Genomic DNA, 15,691 nt, shown 5'->3' with positions numbered 1-15,691 from the left:
GTTCATCGATGTTTCTGGGCCGTCACTATCGGCAGAAAAAGCAAAGAAAGGTTGCGTTTAGCAGAACAACATGATCACTGATCAGTGATGGATTTATATCGATAGTTCTGCTAAATGCTCTAATATATATTATAAAAAACTGGGCAAATAATCGATAGTGGAAGACATCGTGCGGCTTAGCTGGAAATAGTGTGACCGCGTCCGGTTGTTGTAATATACCAAATTGCCTTCGCAGAAAACTATCGATACTAGTATTAATTTTGCCGCCCAAAAACGCCGTTGTGCCTATTTTTCTGGAGACAATAAGAGTTTTTATAAAATGCCACACTGCGGCAAACTTACAAATAAAATAACTTAATTTCGTGATGAATCCTTTAACTAACATGAAAAATGTGCTCAAATTGAGCGAGCACGAGCTACACCATGGCGGCAAGAAGAGCTGGCACGACATGTACCGGGATTCAGCCTGGATATTTGTCGCTGGATTTCCGTACACTCTTTCGGAGGGAGACTTGATCTGCGTTTTCTCGCAGTACGGTGAGGTCGTCAATATAAACCTTGTCCGAGACTCCAAGACGGGCAAGTCCAAGGTCAGATAAATACCCTAAATTAACCGAGTCCCATTCTTAACTAGGTATGTTGTTCTGCATTACTTCAGGGCTTTTGCTTCCTGTGCTATGAAGACCAAAGATCCACTGTTCTGGCCGTCGACAATCTTAACGGTATCAAGATAATTGACAGAACGCTGCGCGTGGATCATGTAGCGGACTACAAACCGCCGAAGGAAAACGAAAAAATGGACGAGGAGACTCTTCGACTTTATATGGAGGGATGTGCACCGAAGCCGCAGCTTCCACAGGTAAAAACTGAGAAATCTAAAGAAAGAAAGTCATACAAATGATTTTTACAAGTCTTCTTTAGTCTCAGTTAAGAAATAGGCTAATATAATAAAAGCTGCAAATAATATTACCTTAAATGCAGCGGAACCCAAAAAAACCGATTTTGTTTTAAGATATATAATTTTCATAATAACATAGGGCTAGGATGGAAATCTGCATTCACTTTTAGTGTTACGATTAGAAAAATCTATAATTTTCATTCATCATCTGCACTTGCAAATGATTCACTACCATCATTATCATCATCCTTATCATGTTGATCTTCCAACTCCCTAAGAATACGCCTCTTATATCGCTCATAGGCACTACCTCTCTCCCGGTTTGCATTATAAAAGTCCACATCGTCCACAAAGCTGTCGGCTTCAGTGTCAACGGTATGAATATAGGGATCGTGATAGGTGGCATAGTCCTCATCTTCGCTGGAGTCGGCAGGATCGTCCTCGTCGTCATCTGAAAGTTCATATGCATTGAAAATCCAATACCTAATAGTCTTCTTTATTTCGGAAGCTTACCCAACATGAATTTGTTCATCTGCCTACATAGATCATCGTCTGAACCCATGGCCGCCTCCTCATCGTCCGGGTAATCGTTTGTGTAGTAGTTCTCCTGATTAGAGTCCTCCGAATCATAATCTTCGTCCTGATCGTTGTAACAATCCTCTAGCACAATTTCTCCCACAGGAATCACTCTGCGGAGTAGGAGAATGGTAAAGTTTATTTGTGAAGCTCTTGGTCGGTTGGCACTTTGAAATTGAAACACAACTACATAAGTTCGTCATGTATATATTAGTCGATTTCTTTATTCATTTATTTATTTATTTTTATTTATTTTCATTTTCGGGAAGCAAAAGACCTCAACAATCTTACTGTAATTTTTTTTACGAAAACAAAAAAGAGAGAACTAAAGACTGACAGAAATGAAACGAAATAAGAAGAATAGCAGTAAACTCTCTTAGAATATGCATGATGTGTGTGTGAGTGTGTGCTTGGGTATCTCTATCGTTCTACTTTAATAGCTAATTAACTTAATAAACTTAGGAATATGGTGTCACAAATATTGCAATTACCAAAACAGATGTTTTAAAATATTCTACTTGAAAACTTTGGCACGCCGAACAATAGTGGTACATTTTGATATTGCTAAAAACTTGCAACTTTTATGATAAATTATTGAAATTTAAAATGATGAAATCTATTATCAAACTTTTTCTTTGTTGCAAAACATTTTTTACACATATTAGAAAAGGCGTTTGCACCAATTACTTAAAATTACAACATTTTCTGCATCTCTTTAATGCGACTAAATTAAGGAATCATTTTGCATTCTTGGATTTGTTAGCGCCATTGAATTATCATTAAAGTAACTCATATAATTGGCGGCATTTGTCTAAAACTCATAATTATTATGATTTTTTAGGTAAAGTGAGTTGCCAGTTTGGAGTCCTTATTGTCGTTGATGGATTGTTTGTTCAGAGGCATCATCACACATCGTTCTTTTCCGGGCTCAGTACCACTCTCTTTCTCTCCCTCGTTCTCCCCTCTCACTTTTGTCTATAGTTGATGTGTGCTGTGCTTACCAGTAGCAGTTGTTGTAGTAATTAAACGGATAATGTAACCTTATGGAGAACGAATCATATTATTGGGCAATAAACATTTAATTATAATTAGATTAGGTCTAGATGATAAGGGTAAAATGCATATGAGACTTCGACCGAGTACTATGAACAAGGACACAAGCACACCCACAAAGATACGGTAGCCACGACGACACACAGTAATCGATCGGCTACATATAGTAATTGAGAAGACTAAACGTTTGCTCTGGCTCAATGTGTATGACGAACCTTAGATAGTTGTCGTCCATCATATCCACATAGGCGGCCTGCATCTCGTTCTCTGGCACGTAAAGATCGTAAACATAGCCAATATCAGAGTCAGCTGGTTGTTGATCTAGGGTTGCGTCTGAATCTCGATGCTGTTCCTCCTGGTTTGCAGAACTCCCTGTTTCGGATCGTTGCAGTTGTGGGGATTGGGATTCGATGTCCACAATGGTAATCTGATTTTTACTGGGCTGGGATTCTTGATTTTGACCTTCTGGGGTATCTATTGCCGTAGCCTCATCCTCAAAGGTACTGCGAAGGCAGTTGACCACTCGGAATCTTTCCTCTCGAGCATTTTCCTGCGCCTTCTGACGCTGACGCTCCCGACGCAATGCGGTTGCAATAGTGGCATCAGTAGATCGTTGCCTTTGGACCAACTCTTGGGCACTGGCTTTATTCAGTCTGGCCGCAGCAAATTGTCGAGTGGCGCAGTCGTCCTGCAAATAGAATGAAAGTGAAATGTTTGGGTTATTTTATTTTCTATATATTTTAGTTAATTAAGAGTACAGTTAAATGAAAACCTCTTCGAATTTTTCAAGCCGACATTTGTAAGGCTATACAAGATTCGACTTTGCGAAAGAGAGTTTCGTTAATTTAGCTTGGTTCTTAGTCTTGACACTGAATAGCAAGTTCGTTGCCCCTTGTTTGTGCTGTAAATTTAATGGAATACTTTTACAGAAAAACTACATAATGCATATGTATGTACATATGTATGTATGTACAAAGAAAACATGTTCACATAGTTTCAACACTGAATGCTCAAATCATGGGCAAAGCTAACATTGCCTGTTTGGGCGTTCCCCATCCTCGTTTATTCCCGAACACTTACCTGCTTCTCGAGCGTGCCGGCAAACTTGAGCACGGTGGTCAACTCGTCCTTGTCCGATTCCGGCTCTACGGACGCCGCTGCTCCCGCCTCGTCCACGGCGTTCTCATCGTTGTGAAGGCGTCGCCGCTTGCCATTTAACACAAAGGCCGTGTGTGGTTCTTCGTCGATGCGTCGCTTTATACGCACAACCGCAGGCATTTTAGTTCTGAATTTTGTTGTCGGCAAATCTGTGAAACAATTCAGACTATAATCCGATTTCCTCAGTCGTACATTAACGCGCAGTGTGACTGTGGTGAGCGTGCCAATAAATACCGTCGTATAAAGACACATAATACGATAGGTGGTGCGGGTCACTCAAATATTAGGAAAAATATACCCTGTTTTTACTAGGGACAGCATTTTATTGCAACATTTTCCAAATTTAGCTGCAAAATAATTTTTGAATTTTAGAATTTAAAGTTTAACCACTATTGTTTGAGCTAAACTCTTCCGTTAGAAAAGAAACATTTAAAACAAATGTTCCAAATGTTTTAAATCTTAAAATATGGAATAACCGAAACGGTCTCCTACTCAATGACTACGTTAAAGATGAAAAAAATTGTTCACATTTTGAATGAGCTTAAATAATTTTAAATTATAGAACAAGGGATTTATATCAAAACTCCAAAAAGCAATCTTGTGCATTCTCTTGTAAATTTTATTTAATTAAAAAAATAAAATAATTATTAGAAAAATAATAGAATTAACTTTTTATATAGTACATTAAAAAAAAAAAAAAAATAATTTGAAAATTTTTGTACTTCATATAAATATTGATTAAATCATTTAATATCAAATTCCTTTTATTAAAAAAAAGAATAATAATTTGAAAGTTTTTGTGGTTCATATAAATATAGATTAAATCTTTAAATATCAAATTTCTTTTCAATTCATAAATTCATAAATTAAATAAACAATTATAAATTATATTTTTAATATTATTACTATTAATTTTTTTTTAAATAATAGTAATTTCAGTATTTGTTTCTTTCAAAAGTTTTTTTTCTGAATGTTTTTTGTTGAAAATATTTTAATCAAAATGATTTACAAAATTCAACCCTAATTATATTTTCCTCCTTCTATGTTACTATGTTACACATTACTTAGAGCCCAAATCATGAATTGTTTTAAAATTTTTTTGCCATTCATTATTGAGCATAATTTTTTTTAGAAAATAGTAATTAAAATTTTTTTTTTAGAAAATCGCTAATCTTAAAGAAGGGCCTTTGATTTGAATATATTTTATTTCTCCAAAGAATATGTTCTCCACTACGATATAACCTTTTCGAACTCATCGTTTTACTCTATAGAGTTTAAAAATTCAAGCAAATGTTGATTACTATTTTAAAATTAAGTAAGTTATTTAAAAAAAAGGCCAGAGGCTCATTAATTGTATCTTTCGCATGAGTTTGACACTTGACGCAAAGAAAAAAGTCAGTGAAAGCCGCGCCAATTTGGAAACGAATTCCACCCCCATTTCCGGTGCCTGTACCCCAAAAACAGCTGATCGAAATACACCACCGGCCAAGAGAAAGCTTGACGAAATAACAGTTATTGCTCTTTACCGGCGGAGTCTGGTTGTATTTGCGGGTGGTTTGCTGGGCCCGAGGATTTCAACAAATACCGCGCAGGATTTACGTCCTTAAAGCCAAGTGTGTACTGTGCTGTGGTGCTGCCGGTGCTCTGTGTTTTTTGTAATCAGCGGTACAAGTGTTTAAATGATAAAGTGCGAATCAGATTGAATAAAAGCCCTAAATGGTGCGGTTAAATGCCGTCATAACATCACCCATGGGCATGTGTGTATCCGTTCCGCGTTTTGTCCGTGCAATTTGCTTTCGTTGCAAAGCCAAATAATTCAATGCCAAAAACTCGTATCAGCGGATGCCTCAATTATCGTTTAATTGGCACTTAATGGCTTACACACGCATATCGTAAATATGGATAAAGGATTAGCAGCAGGTTCGGAGGTTTATTGTAAAAACGGTGGGTATTGTTTGTTGATGCTGGAAAAGAAGAGAGAGTAATTGAAAAGGTTTTATTGGGTTTATGAGAAGAGTACCTCAACTTAGCTATATTGTAGGAATTTGCACTACGAAGACGTGCTTCGAAACTATTTGATGTTGTTTTTTATTTTGTCTAGAGTATTATTATATAAATTAATAGTATTATCTAGGATAGGTCTTTTCACTTGGTTTCCAGTTATCAGCTCAACGTTCTTGATTAATTTTCATTCAAAATTTTTGTTTTCAAGGGTGAAACATCTACTCAGAAAATTAAATGTTATTGTTATTTTATATTTCTTCAAATTTTAGAACAGGAATCATCAGAAAGATGCCTGATAATGACACAGTATTAAAAACAGTAAGAGTTCGTATTTTTCTCCATTCAAAAATACAATCCTAATAATCAAAATTATCTAGATTAACGACTACTTTTATCACATAGAAGTGTTTAAGAATTACGTTAAAAAAAAAAAAGCTGTACGCTTTATATCAAATATTTAATTTACCAAAGCACCTGGCTTTGTGTGCTCTTCGCGCTTTGTTCATCTGCAGGCGGAAACCGTAGTGCCTATAAAAATATTTACGACTAAATATTACAGCCTCTGACCTGGCCCCTTTGACCCGGAGAGACTATCCAAACATATGTCTGAGCTCCCCGGGGCTGCCTGTTTTATTTATGTGGCGGGCGTCAAAAAATTTGCCAGCGCATGAATCATCTGCCACCTCCAAAAAGCCCCTGTCCTTTTCCATCCTCCATGAGCCACCGTGTGTAATATGAGCCTGCTCACGTGCATTGGAATGGCTGGAGGAGAGGAGCTCCTGATGCGTTTGGCATAATAATGAAATAATAATGTCGCCTTTTGTTCGGCTGGAGGTGTCTCAATGTCTCCGGCAATAAATTAATGGGATCCGCACATATAAACATGAAAAGCACCCTGCAGGTTGTGTTTTTCTCAATTTTGATTATGTGACACGCAGTTTTTTCCCGGTGGCAGGGCTTCTTGTCTACTTTAAGGGAGTAAAGGAAAGTTCTTGTCAGTTAGGGGGAGGTTGTACTTAGTACAACTTTGTCAGCTGTTGCCGCACATCTTGGCAAAAACTAAATTACCATAAAGACGCTAGAATGTTTGTCCTAAGACACGGTACGATAAGCCAAAGGATCTTCTGATAAAATGCTAATCATAACAACAATGTTGCCTTCCTTTGCCGCATCCGAGTTTGGAGATTTTCTTATGCTCTTTTCGGTGGTTGTTGGGAGCGCAAAAAAAAAAAATCCCGAACAACTCGCACTTTCGCTTAACACAAGTTTTTTATTTTTAATACCCCCTACAGGAAAGGTATAGGGGTATAATATAATAGAAATAGCTTTCAGTTTCCCTAAATTTGAATATAAAATATTAAGGAAAATTTTGCTAATCTAAAAGAGGTTTTTATGTTTAACATTTGTTTTGGAAAGTGATGATTTTCTACTTAAAAAATAAATGTTATCTGAATCAACTGAACCAACCAGATTTTTATCACAATCTTATACATTCGTAAATAATATAAGATTAAACCTTTAAACTGAATTCATAAGGTGACAATAAATGGTATCTTCTAACAGCAAGGATAAACTCTAAATAAATCCCACTTTATCCTAAACTTAATGCAATGCATAAAAATTTTCAATTCAACATATGAACCTATATATATGTATATATTTAAGTACCAGGTATCTCGTAGTCGGAGCACTTATCCTTAGGATTCCTTCTGTTTTTTGTTGGGTCGGCTAAACACCTTCGGGCATCTGCTTGGGTCGAGTGTCTCTTTGTGGCTTTGACGGCCTTTGTTTTTGGTTTTCTGAAAATCATCATCATCATCATATATCCTTGTTAAGTTGCCTAGGGGGTTGATTTTTGGTCATAAGTTATTATAATTCATTTTACTTGGGACCAGTTGTTCGAATAATTAACTCAATGGTATCTTCATCATATTGAAGATGAAAATGGGGACTGACACTCAAAATGTATAATGATTAATATATAATATACTCTAAAAACAAGAGTTATCCTTTATTTGTGAAAACATTTCAAATTGAATTTAAAATGTCTGATTCACTACCAAATATTTGGAAAAAAAAAACCAAAAATTGCAAGTATTAAAAATTTACAAGCTCAATTATTCATTAAAGTCAATGACTGTGCTGTGCGATTGGAAAAACTCGATGGCCTCCTTATTGGGATAGCTCCCCTTGCACAGCCGCCAATTACAAGAGCAAATATAAATCTGCCACCACCCACAATAAGGGCCCGGAGCTTCCTGCTCGATAATACAGTCGTTGCACCCTTCGACACAAATCACATTAAATTTGCTCGTGCTCATTACGGACGAGCTGCCCATCCAGCTTGGCTGGTGCCGGACGCACTTTCCACTTTCACTCCGCCTTTTCAACCCCGTTGGTGCAGCAGCGATGGAGATGGAACCCCTGTTGCCATCAAACCCGGGCGCTCTAATATCATTTTGCAATTTGCACTTGGCAAATAAAGGAGTGAATGCTGTGGCAGATAGAACGATTCTCTCCTTTGTTCTGGCCCCGGGCCACAAATGTTCCCGGCCAACGCAACGCTACTCGTAGCCGTTCACATTTCAGTGGATATAAGCTTTAGATCTGGTTCCCAGAAAAACGCACATGACACACATGGATAAATAAATTATCACCTACTTTAAGGGGGCACAGAGATAAAATTGAACTTTAGAAAATTTTTTCAATTGTTACTATTTTTGATTCTGAAGTAACAAAAGAAAAAGTGAATTGTATATTTAAGAATTTTTAGTTAAAGATTGTCGCAATTTCAAGTTATTTTTCTTCTGAATTTATAGATATACTTTTCCGACATTTTGCTAGGATATGTGTTAGGCCAACACTTTCACTTAGATATATTTTTAATAATTTCACAGAGTTGCTATTTGGAAATTATAACGAGGGGGTTTAGCAAATGTAAACTATCTTTTTGAAGACAATCTAATGCTTTTCATTTATACAGTACTATATCCTCCATTAATCTTATTTGTTATCAAATTTATTTTTTGTTGTTTTTACGCTTTAATTTCATAGTATTTCATTAATTTTTTGTTTGAGCACAGATATTTATATAATAATGAAATAATTTTATGAGGGTACAAGTACGTTCGTTACGTTTCCCGTTGAACTTGACACCCACATCAGGAATTTGGTCTGGTTCGATTTGGGTCTTTTCCCTTTGGTTCACTCCCCTTTAACTGTCTGCCTGTGGATGGCGGGTGGTGGTTGAACACCCAAGGTTGTGGGGCCAAAGTGGTGGCTTGTGGCTTGATTGACATGCCCCTCACACAGGCAAGAAACCCAGGCATCCACCGAACCACCCAGCCACTCGAGGCAGCCCCATTCACCCGATCTGCTTTGTGACAAACAGTTGATTGCGTGTTCATCCTGTCTGATGTCCTGCATCGGGCATGATTTATGTTTGCAATAGTATTTCTTGACTCTTTTCTTGAGAGAGAGAATGGACACAGTTGGGGCCACACGTGGCCGGCGATGTTGGCCAAAAGGAAAAGCAGCACAAATTAGCTCATTTTCCGCTACACTTGACTCACGTGCTCGTTAGCATCTAGCCAAGGCATCAGCAGGTCATTGACACTTGTCGAGCTTTCCCCGACCTGCCAGATTTTTCTTATTTAGTCTCGGGTCCATTCGGTAACAGATGTTAGCCTTTTGCCATGCTCAAGTTAAGAGTTCTATTTATACACTGGAAGAAAGATAGACGTTAAGAATTTACTTACCAAATTTAATTACTAAAATTTAGCAGCGTTTAAATGTTTAGAAGATAATAAATCATTTTGTAAAGATTAGGAGTGTAGATATTTCGATTTCATCTCAGATAGATATAAAAATTGATCTTTTAACATTGCGATATATTAGAAATAAAACTTATCTACCAGACTAATTTTATAGTTAGTTACCAATATCGTCATTGGAAATTAATATAAAGAGGGAGTCAAACTTTTAGTTTAAAAGAGGCTTAAAACATAATCTATGTAAAAAAAAAATACAAGTAAATTCATGAAAACTTTAAACGTAGAATATTAATATTACGTAAAATGCGAAATTTATTGATAAGCAAACTATAGCTTAATGAGAACGATCTGTGTACATTTTTTACGTTTCCTTTTGATATACACATATATCGTAGATTTTGTGCAATATTCTTCTAGTTTTTTGTTTAATTGAATGATAAATTTAAAATTGTTGGTTTTCTAAGCGTGTAATTCAAAGAAGATATGGGGGGAAACCTCCATGTCACGTACTCTTGCCAGTTGATTGCTTCAAATTGTTTCCTGTTCTTTCGTTTAATGCCAATCTGAAATGAGCCAAAAGTTCTCTGCAGCAATATACAGTAGTCAAAGTTCTTAAAGACTTCCCCTCTTTTCGGAGAGCTCCCTTGTCGGTTCAACATGAGTTTGGTTACACTTGTGTGTATTTTTTTTGGTTGCCTAGCACTTTATCTGCTTGTTGACAGCTGCCCAAAGGGAATTAGATATCAAAAGACGCATAAATCCATTTTCATTTTGCAGAATGCCCCTCGTTGCCGGGTTTCAGTTTCTTTTTATGTTTTGCGCTTAATAAAATAAAATAAAACATATGAGTAAAATTTAAATACTGGTGTAGACTAGACAGCAGATTTCTAGCTTGGTTAAGTTTAACTTAATTATTTATATCTTGAGTCAAACAAAATAATTTCCAAATCATTTTTATAGGAAATGTGCAGAGCTTATTTCAAGTGATAGTCACATATTTCATCGTTTAGTGTTGTTTTTTAATATCAATATTTACGAGTGTCCCCAATATTAAGGCTTAAAAGTGTACAAAAATTGCGTTTCTTCGTTGCTTGGTTAACTTTTATGGTCTGGTTGTTAATGCAAATGGCATGGGAAGCGAGTATAATCAAATTATTTTTGCTGTTGTTAAGGTTTGGTTATTAGCCCCATCCCTTTGACTGCCTCTACCACCATCCTGGTTTTATTGGCACGCGATGGAGAAACGTTCTTGATTTAACTGCTCCGAGATAAGTTCCCCGTCTTTGTTTGGGATTCTTGGCTGTTTTGATTTGGCCAGAAAACAAAAACCAAGCCATTCAGGCAAGCTGTGGAATTGGCAACCAAAAACAGGCGGGAGGCTAAAAAGCAGGACACGTGTTGGAGGTCTTGTGGCATGTAACGCTATGCCACGGGTTGTCCCCAACCAACTCGCCAAGACCCAGGAACCCCAAACGACCCCAGGCCTGTGTTTCAGTATCGAGTATGTTTGCATTTTAAAATCCACCCTCTGAAAACCGTTTGCCAACTTCAATTTCAACCGATGCCATTTGAAGGGAATACTCCGGCACTCTAGGTTCCCCAAGGACTGTCGCGGACACTGGTGAAAGGTTACATTTACTTACTTGAAATCAATTGTCAATAGTCATGGTTTAAGTCCTATGTTGGAGTTTATTAGATTTAAATATGTAATTTCAATAAGGCAACATATAATGTATTTTATAGCAATTTAATTGTATCCCATTCCAGTTGCTATTTTAATTGATTTAAAATCCGAACAAAGCTTGTGGGCTTATGAGCTTCTAATCACTTTTCTTTGCTGTATACAAATAGATAAAAATTGTGCTTAAATTGTATTAAATTTTAAGACACAAAGTTAAACAAGTTATAAACTTGTCCCACTGTTCAGATGCGGATACTAAGGTCCTCGTGGGAATTGGCTGTGCTTGTGCTTTTGTAACCCCAGTTGGCCTCCATTTTGCGCGCATTTTGATTTTCAATTTTCCCACTGGACATTTCCATTGACACAGACAGGTGCTGAGAAGGAGAAAAAGGAGATTACCAATTGTTCACCAGCGGATTTGAATAGCATTTGAATTCGAACATTTTGAATGTGAAACCAATACCTTTACTATTACATCTCTTTGTAAATGTTATTGGTATTATATTCCAAAGAAAATTTCCACCTGAAGCAGTATATCGCATATTATATGGAAAACCCCTTCTCCTATCCAAAGACTTTTGTGAAAAATTATAAAGCAAAAGTTAGTTAGTTAGTAAGTTAGTTTTAGATCTTTACTTTACAGTAATATTTACAATATTTTATTAGATTCATCAAAATTAGCTTGACTTCTTTTTTGGTATATAAATATTTAGTTTTATTACTGATATAGATGATGATATTTTCTATTTATTCCTATTTCCTCTCTAAAATGGTGGGATGTAATATTGAATTTAAAGTATTTTTTCTGTTTTATATTTCGGAATTTGTATTCTTTTAATGGTAAAACCTATTTTCTCTGAGTGTATCTTCGTTAGGTACATAAAAGAAACTTTCCTCTCTGTTGAATTAAAAATGGCAGATGGCCCATCTTGGGTGCTCCATGTTTTGCTTTGCTTCTTGGCTCCCAGCCCAACCTCTTTGGAATCCCCACCTTTAACTGCCTTACATCTCCGAGTTTCTAAGGCCTAACAACAGTGCTAAGTCCTGGCAGGATTATGCTTAAAGCTCCTTCCATCCTAAATACTTGCTATTTTCACGCGCTTCTGCGGCCTGAGCTATAAGATTGGGTGGAATGATACTTGTTGGGCTATAATTTGATTTACCTGATGTTTTTTTGGTACTTTTGCTAGTCGATTTATCCTGTAAAAAATTAAAATCTGTAAATATATTTTTAAAATAATATCACTTTAATTTTTTAATTGGAAATTTGTAGGCAAAACTGCTATAGGTTAATAGATAGATTTTCAGGAGTAATTCTTTTGAAATTAAATAGTTTATAGTTTATCTTAAAGGTGGTCTCCCATTTTGTTTAAGTATGCTCAGACTTTAAGAAATATGTTCGGTGTTGTTTTTAGCTTAAAAGTAGGGTATAGGAACCAAAAAGCGATTCTTTGGCTTTTACATTTGGTTTTTATAGCTGATTGTTTTACTTCTTTAAGGGATAACAATAAATTTTTATTGTTGTTACGGTCGAATTTCGTTTTTTACTTTTTTGTTTTGTTTGTGTTTTTGGGGTTTCGTCTGGCTGCTTGGGTCTCTCCTTTATTGATTTTATTTTTGTGAATTTTCAAATTTCTTTGTTAGGGTTTAAAGTTAATAATATTGGTGGTCAAAGTTGTGGCTGACAAATGATGTGAACTTTGCTGGAAAAATTGTTGCGCCAGCTATTTTTCTTTAAACTTAATCTTAATACATTTTTGCAGACGAATTGGCAAGTTTTTCGTTGGCCAATTTGATTCTTTAAAAGCAAGAGAAACCAACTTAATGCTTCTAGAAATCAGAGAATGTTGGAATCTGTATTGTTGAAGTACTCTTAGGACTTCTTGTAATTTACTTGTCCTTTTTCTATTCTTAAACCATCGGTACTTGTATTTCACGAAAATAGAACTGTGCCTTTAAAATAAATATACTTTTTTTCATCGAATTGAATTTACAAATTTAAGCTAATTTTATACTGAAATTTCTGTGCACTTTTCTTTCTTAGATATAGTTTAATTTCATCTGGAAAACCTTCACAACTTAGCCTGCGGTTTCGTAATTGAAAACTGTATCCTTTGTTGTACATGATATATTTCTCTCTTAGTTGGAACCTCTCCGGGGACTCCTTTGCTGTGCCCAGGGTCCTCCTCAACTCCGTTGCAACAACTCTTTTTCACTACTTTGTCATAATTTGCAACTGTTGCCTTGCAGCCGCCTCTCTCTTGGCACTGCACAAGTTGTTCTTATTAACTGCTCAGCCATTTTCAGTTTTCCAGAGGAGTTAATAGACTGCCAATGGGGGGATAGGGGGTAGACCTTGTCAGAGGACGCCAGCAGTGGCAACTTGACTGTGCAACTGCATAGCCTTGCTGTTGGGCCATGTCCTGGCTGTTGTCCTTTGACTATGTCGCTGCATAATTTATGACTTCTTACTGCCCGGCTGGCACTAAAGCTGTTTTTGTTAGCCAACAACGCAGGACAGGATCTCACAGCGTCAGTCTTAAATCAGTTGGAAATCGATTGAAATACGACAGGGTTTCGTGCCCAGGCCAGTGCCGAACTCTTTAAATACCCTTAGGCCCAATGGGGAATAACTCAATTATTGAACAATTTCATTTGGATGCCACGGCTTGACGTTGGGGCAGACTTCCTGTTGCTCCTGGCAATCGAAATTGCTCGAGATTAACATGTCCCCATCCCAGATATAAACACAACCAGGCACTTCTTATCCATAAGCAGCTAATACATTTTGGTCATTGAGAATATGGAGGGTTTTTTGGGCGGAGTCTTAGTTCAATTCGCGATGTCCTGACCGGAAATACCCCCCACTAGAGGGCAAACATTTTAGTTGTTTCTGGGCATAGTTAGTGTAATAAACATAACACACTCATTCACTACATCATTTAATATTCATTGATCTAAAATTTTGAAAATTATTCTATACAAAATGTTTGTCTATTTTAAAAATTCCTAAAGGAAAGTAGAGATATTTAGTACATGTTGAATGAACTTGCTTGGCTTTATATCAATCTAATTATTATATTGATTGTAACATTCAGCGTTAAAGTGTTGCCCAATATAATGGAATATATGGACATTATATGATATTAAGTATATAACATTAAGTTAGTTTCTTGCTGATAAAATTCTGGGAGATTGACAGGATATTAGGCGTGGTTTACAGAAAGGCCGCTTTACAGAAGCACATTGTTATCTTCATCTTAAACTAAAAATAAACTAAATAATAAACAAACTTCAATTTCAACACTGACAACCAATGTGCTGAGCTGTCTTAACTCGGTCTTAGACCCGTAACCGCTTCTAATTGCTTGAATCCAACTGTCTTTCGATGGCTGCTAAGTGTACACATTTGGGTGTGCGTGCGTATTTGTTTCTGGCAGTGCTTTTAGGCCAACGCTCCGTTCTTTTGTGGGTTTTTGGCTTATAAATTTAGTCGAAGCACGTAGCGTAAACTTGGCAATAAATCCGTAAGCCCAACCGTCCGTGGCCCTGTGCCATTCGGCTCGCACCCTCTCTCAGCCTGACTTACACGCATCCCGCTGCGAAACACGTGGCGTATTAACAATATCGACATGAGTAAACAAATGCCCAAGGGGGATCAGGGGAGGATGGAGGCTGGAGAAGAAGCTAGATTGCTTCAAGTAATTTATACTTTTGCAACTTGAACTTTACACAGTTTTTTTCATTTTCTTCTCTTCTTGCAGCAAGCCCACCCGTAAAGAAAAAAAACGGGGCGACGACAGAAATTAACACAAATGCTGCATAAACTGACATATCTTGATGAGACGGAAAGAGGACGGAAAACGGAAGTGCCACCCAGCCAAAGGACACGTGTTAAGTGGCCTTATCACAGTCATTAATAGCCAACATGCCGAACCTCCATCACGTCGACTACAATCGAAAATATTCCGCCACGGAAACGATTCAGGTAAGTTACTTTTGCTCCGAGAAATTTTCTTACAACTTAAGTGGAATTGCCATCTGTAGAGCATTAAAAAAAAGTGCTGTAATTAAAATTGAAACGAACAATTTACGAGCTGAGAACGCGGCACGCGACCGTGTGCATCCCCAGCGATATTTCACACCAAAGACACCGGGGTCAGGGGGTCAGGACATTGTCCGAATAGAGACTTTACGTTCGACTTGCTCCTTGACTTGATTGATGTGCACAGTTTGCTTTGCTGTTTGCGCAGAGCTAAACAAATTAATTGAAGAGTTTTCGTGTTTTTCCCCTGGAATCCGGGGATGGTGTGACATTGGAGCAACCCCAAAACACGCCTATCGTCCCGCTAATTGCTGTCATATATTTTCAACTCAACTCGCAACGAAGCATTCCTTTTGGCAAATTGTTATACTCTGCACTTGGAGAAAATTGAATAACAGGGTTGATTTACTATTGCAAAAGGGTTGTTTCATATGATTTGGGAAAAGTTGAGACCATATTGCATATCATATAGTAATCTTTAATTATTCGAGCTTTTTTTATAT

At 36.9% G+C, this 15,691-nt stretch overlaps 3 protein-coding genes across 6 annotated transcripts in view; 2 read left to right on the top strand and 1 right to left on the bottom strand.

The window, feature by feature from the left end:
• The first annotated feature begins 250 nt into the window (after window positions 1-250).
• LOC110181351 (RNA-binding motif protein, X-linked 2) lies at window positions 251-15,107 on the top strand. 2 transcript variants are annotated; one of them, XM_086837359.1, is made up of 3 exons: window positions 281-590; window positions 659-859; window positions 14,908-15,107. In XM_086837359.1, the coding sequence occupies exons 1-3, from the start codon at window positions 366-368 to the stop codon at window positions 14,920-14,922; spliced, it is 441 nt and encodes a 146-aa protein (XP_086693485.1). In that variant the 5' UTR covers window positions 281-365; the 3' UTR covers window positions 14,923-15,107. The 2 variants fall into 2 exon arrangements, with proteins under 2 accessions (XP_020804730.1, XP_086693485.1); XM_020949071.2 differs by lacking the exon at window positions 14,908-15,107 and having other exon boundaries at window positions 251-590; window positions 659-999.
• Window positions 1,001-4,456, bottom strand: fs(2)ltoPP43 (female sterile (2) ltoPP43). 2 transcript variants are annotated; one of them, XM_020949072.2, is made up of 4 exons: window positions 3,608-4,456; window positions 2,743-3,215; window positions 1,412-1,587; window positions 1,001-1,349 (listed from the first exon to the last, which is right to left on the bottom strand). In XM_020949072.2, exons 1-4 carry the CDS (start codon window positions 3,935-3,937, stop codon window positions 1,096-1,098), a joined length of 1,233 nt encoding a protein of 410 aa, XP_020804731.2. In that variant the 5' UTR covers window positions 3,938-4,456; the 3' UTR covers window positions 1,001-1,095. The 2 variants fall into 2 exon arrangements, with proteins under 2 accessions (XP_020804731.2, XP_086693484.1); XM_086837358.1 differs by lacking the exons at window positions 1,001-1,349; window positions 1,412-1,587 and adding an exon at window positions 1,669-2,514.
• Window positions 14,908-15,691, top strand: part of sick (sickie) — a 142,974-nt gene continuing 142,190 nt past the window's right edge. For both annotated transcript variants that reach the window (XM_086837347.1, XM_086837345.1), the window contains exon 1: window positions 14,908-15,131. In XM_086837347.1, coding sequence (XP_086693473.1) covers window positions 15,072-15,131 — 60 coding nt within the window. In that variant the 5' untranslated portion in view covers window positions 14,908-15,071. The remainder of the gene's footprint in view (window positions 15,132-15,691) is intronic.

Source organism: Drosophila serrata, unplaced genomic scaffold (genome assembly GCF_035046125.1).
Source record: "Drosophila serrata isolate PLE 108 unplaced genomic scaffold, ASM3504612v1 contig_302, whole genome shotgun sequence".
NCBI classification, from domain to species: domain Eukaryota; kingdom Metazoa; phylum Arthropoda; class Insecta; order Diptera; family Drosophilidae; genus Drosophila; species Drosophila serrata.
Note: the sequence above shows the minus strand (reverse complement) of the source record. Positions and strands in the feature narration are given on the sequence as shown.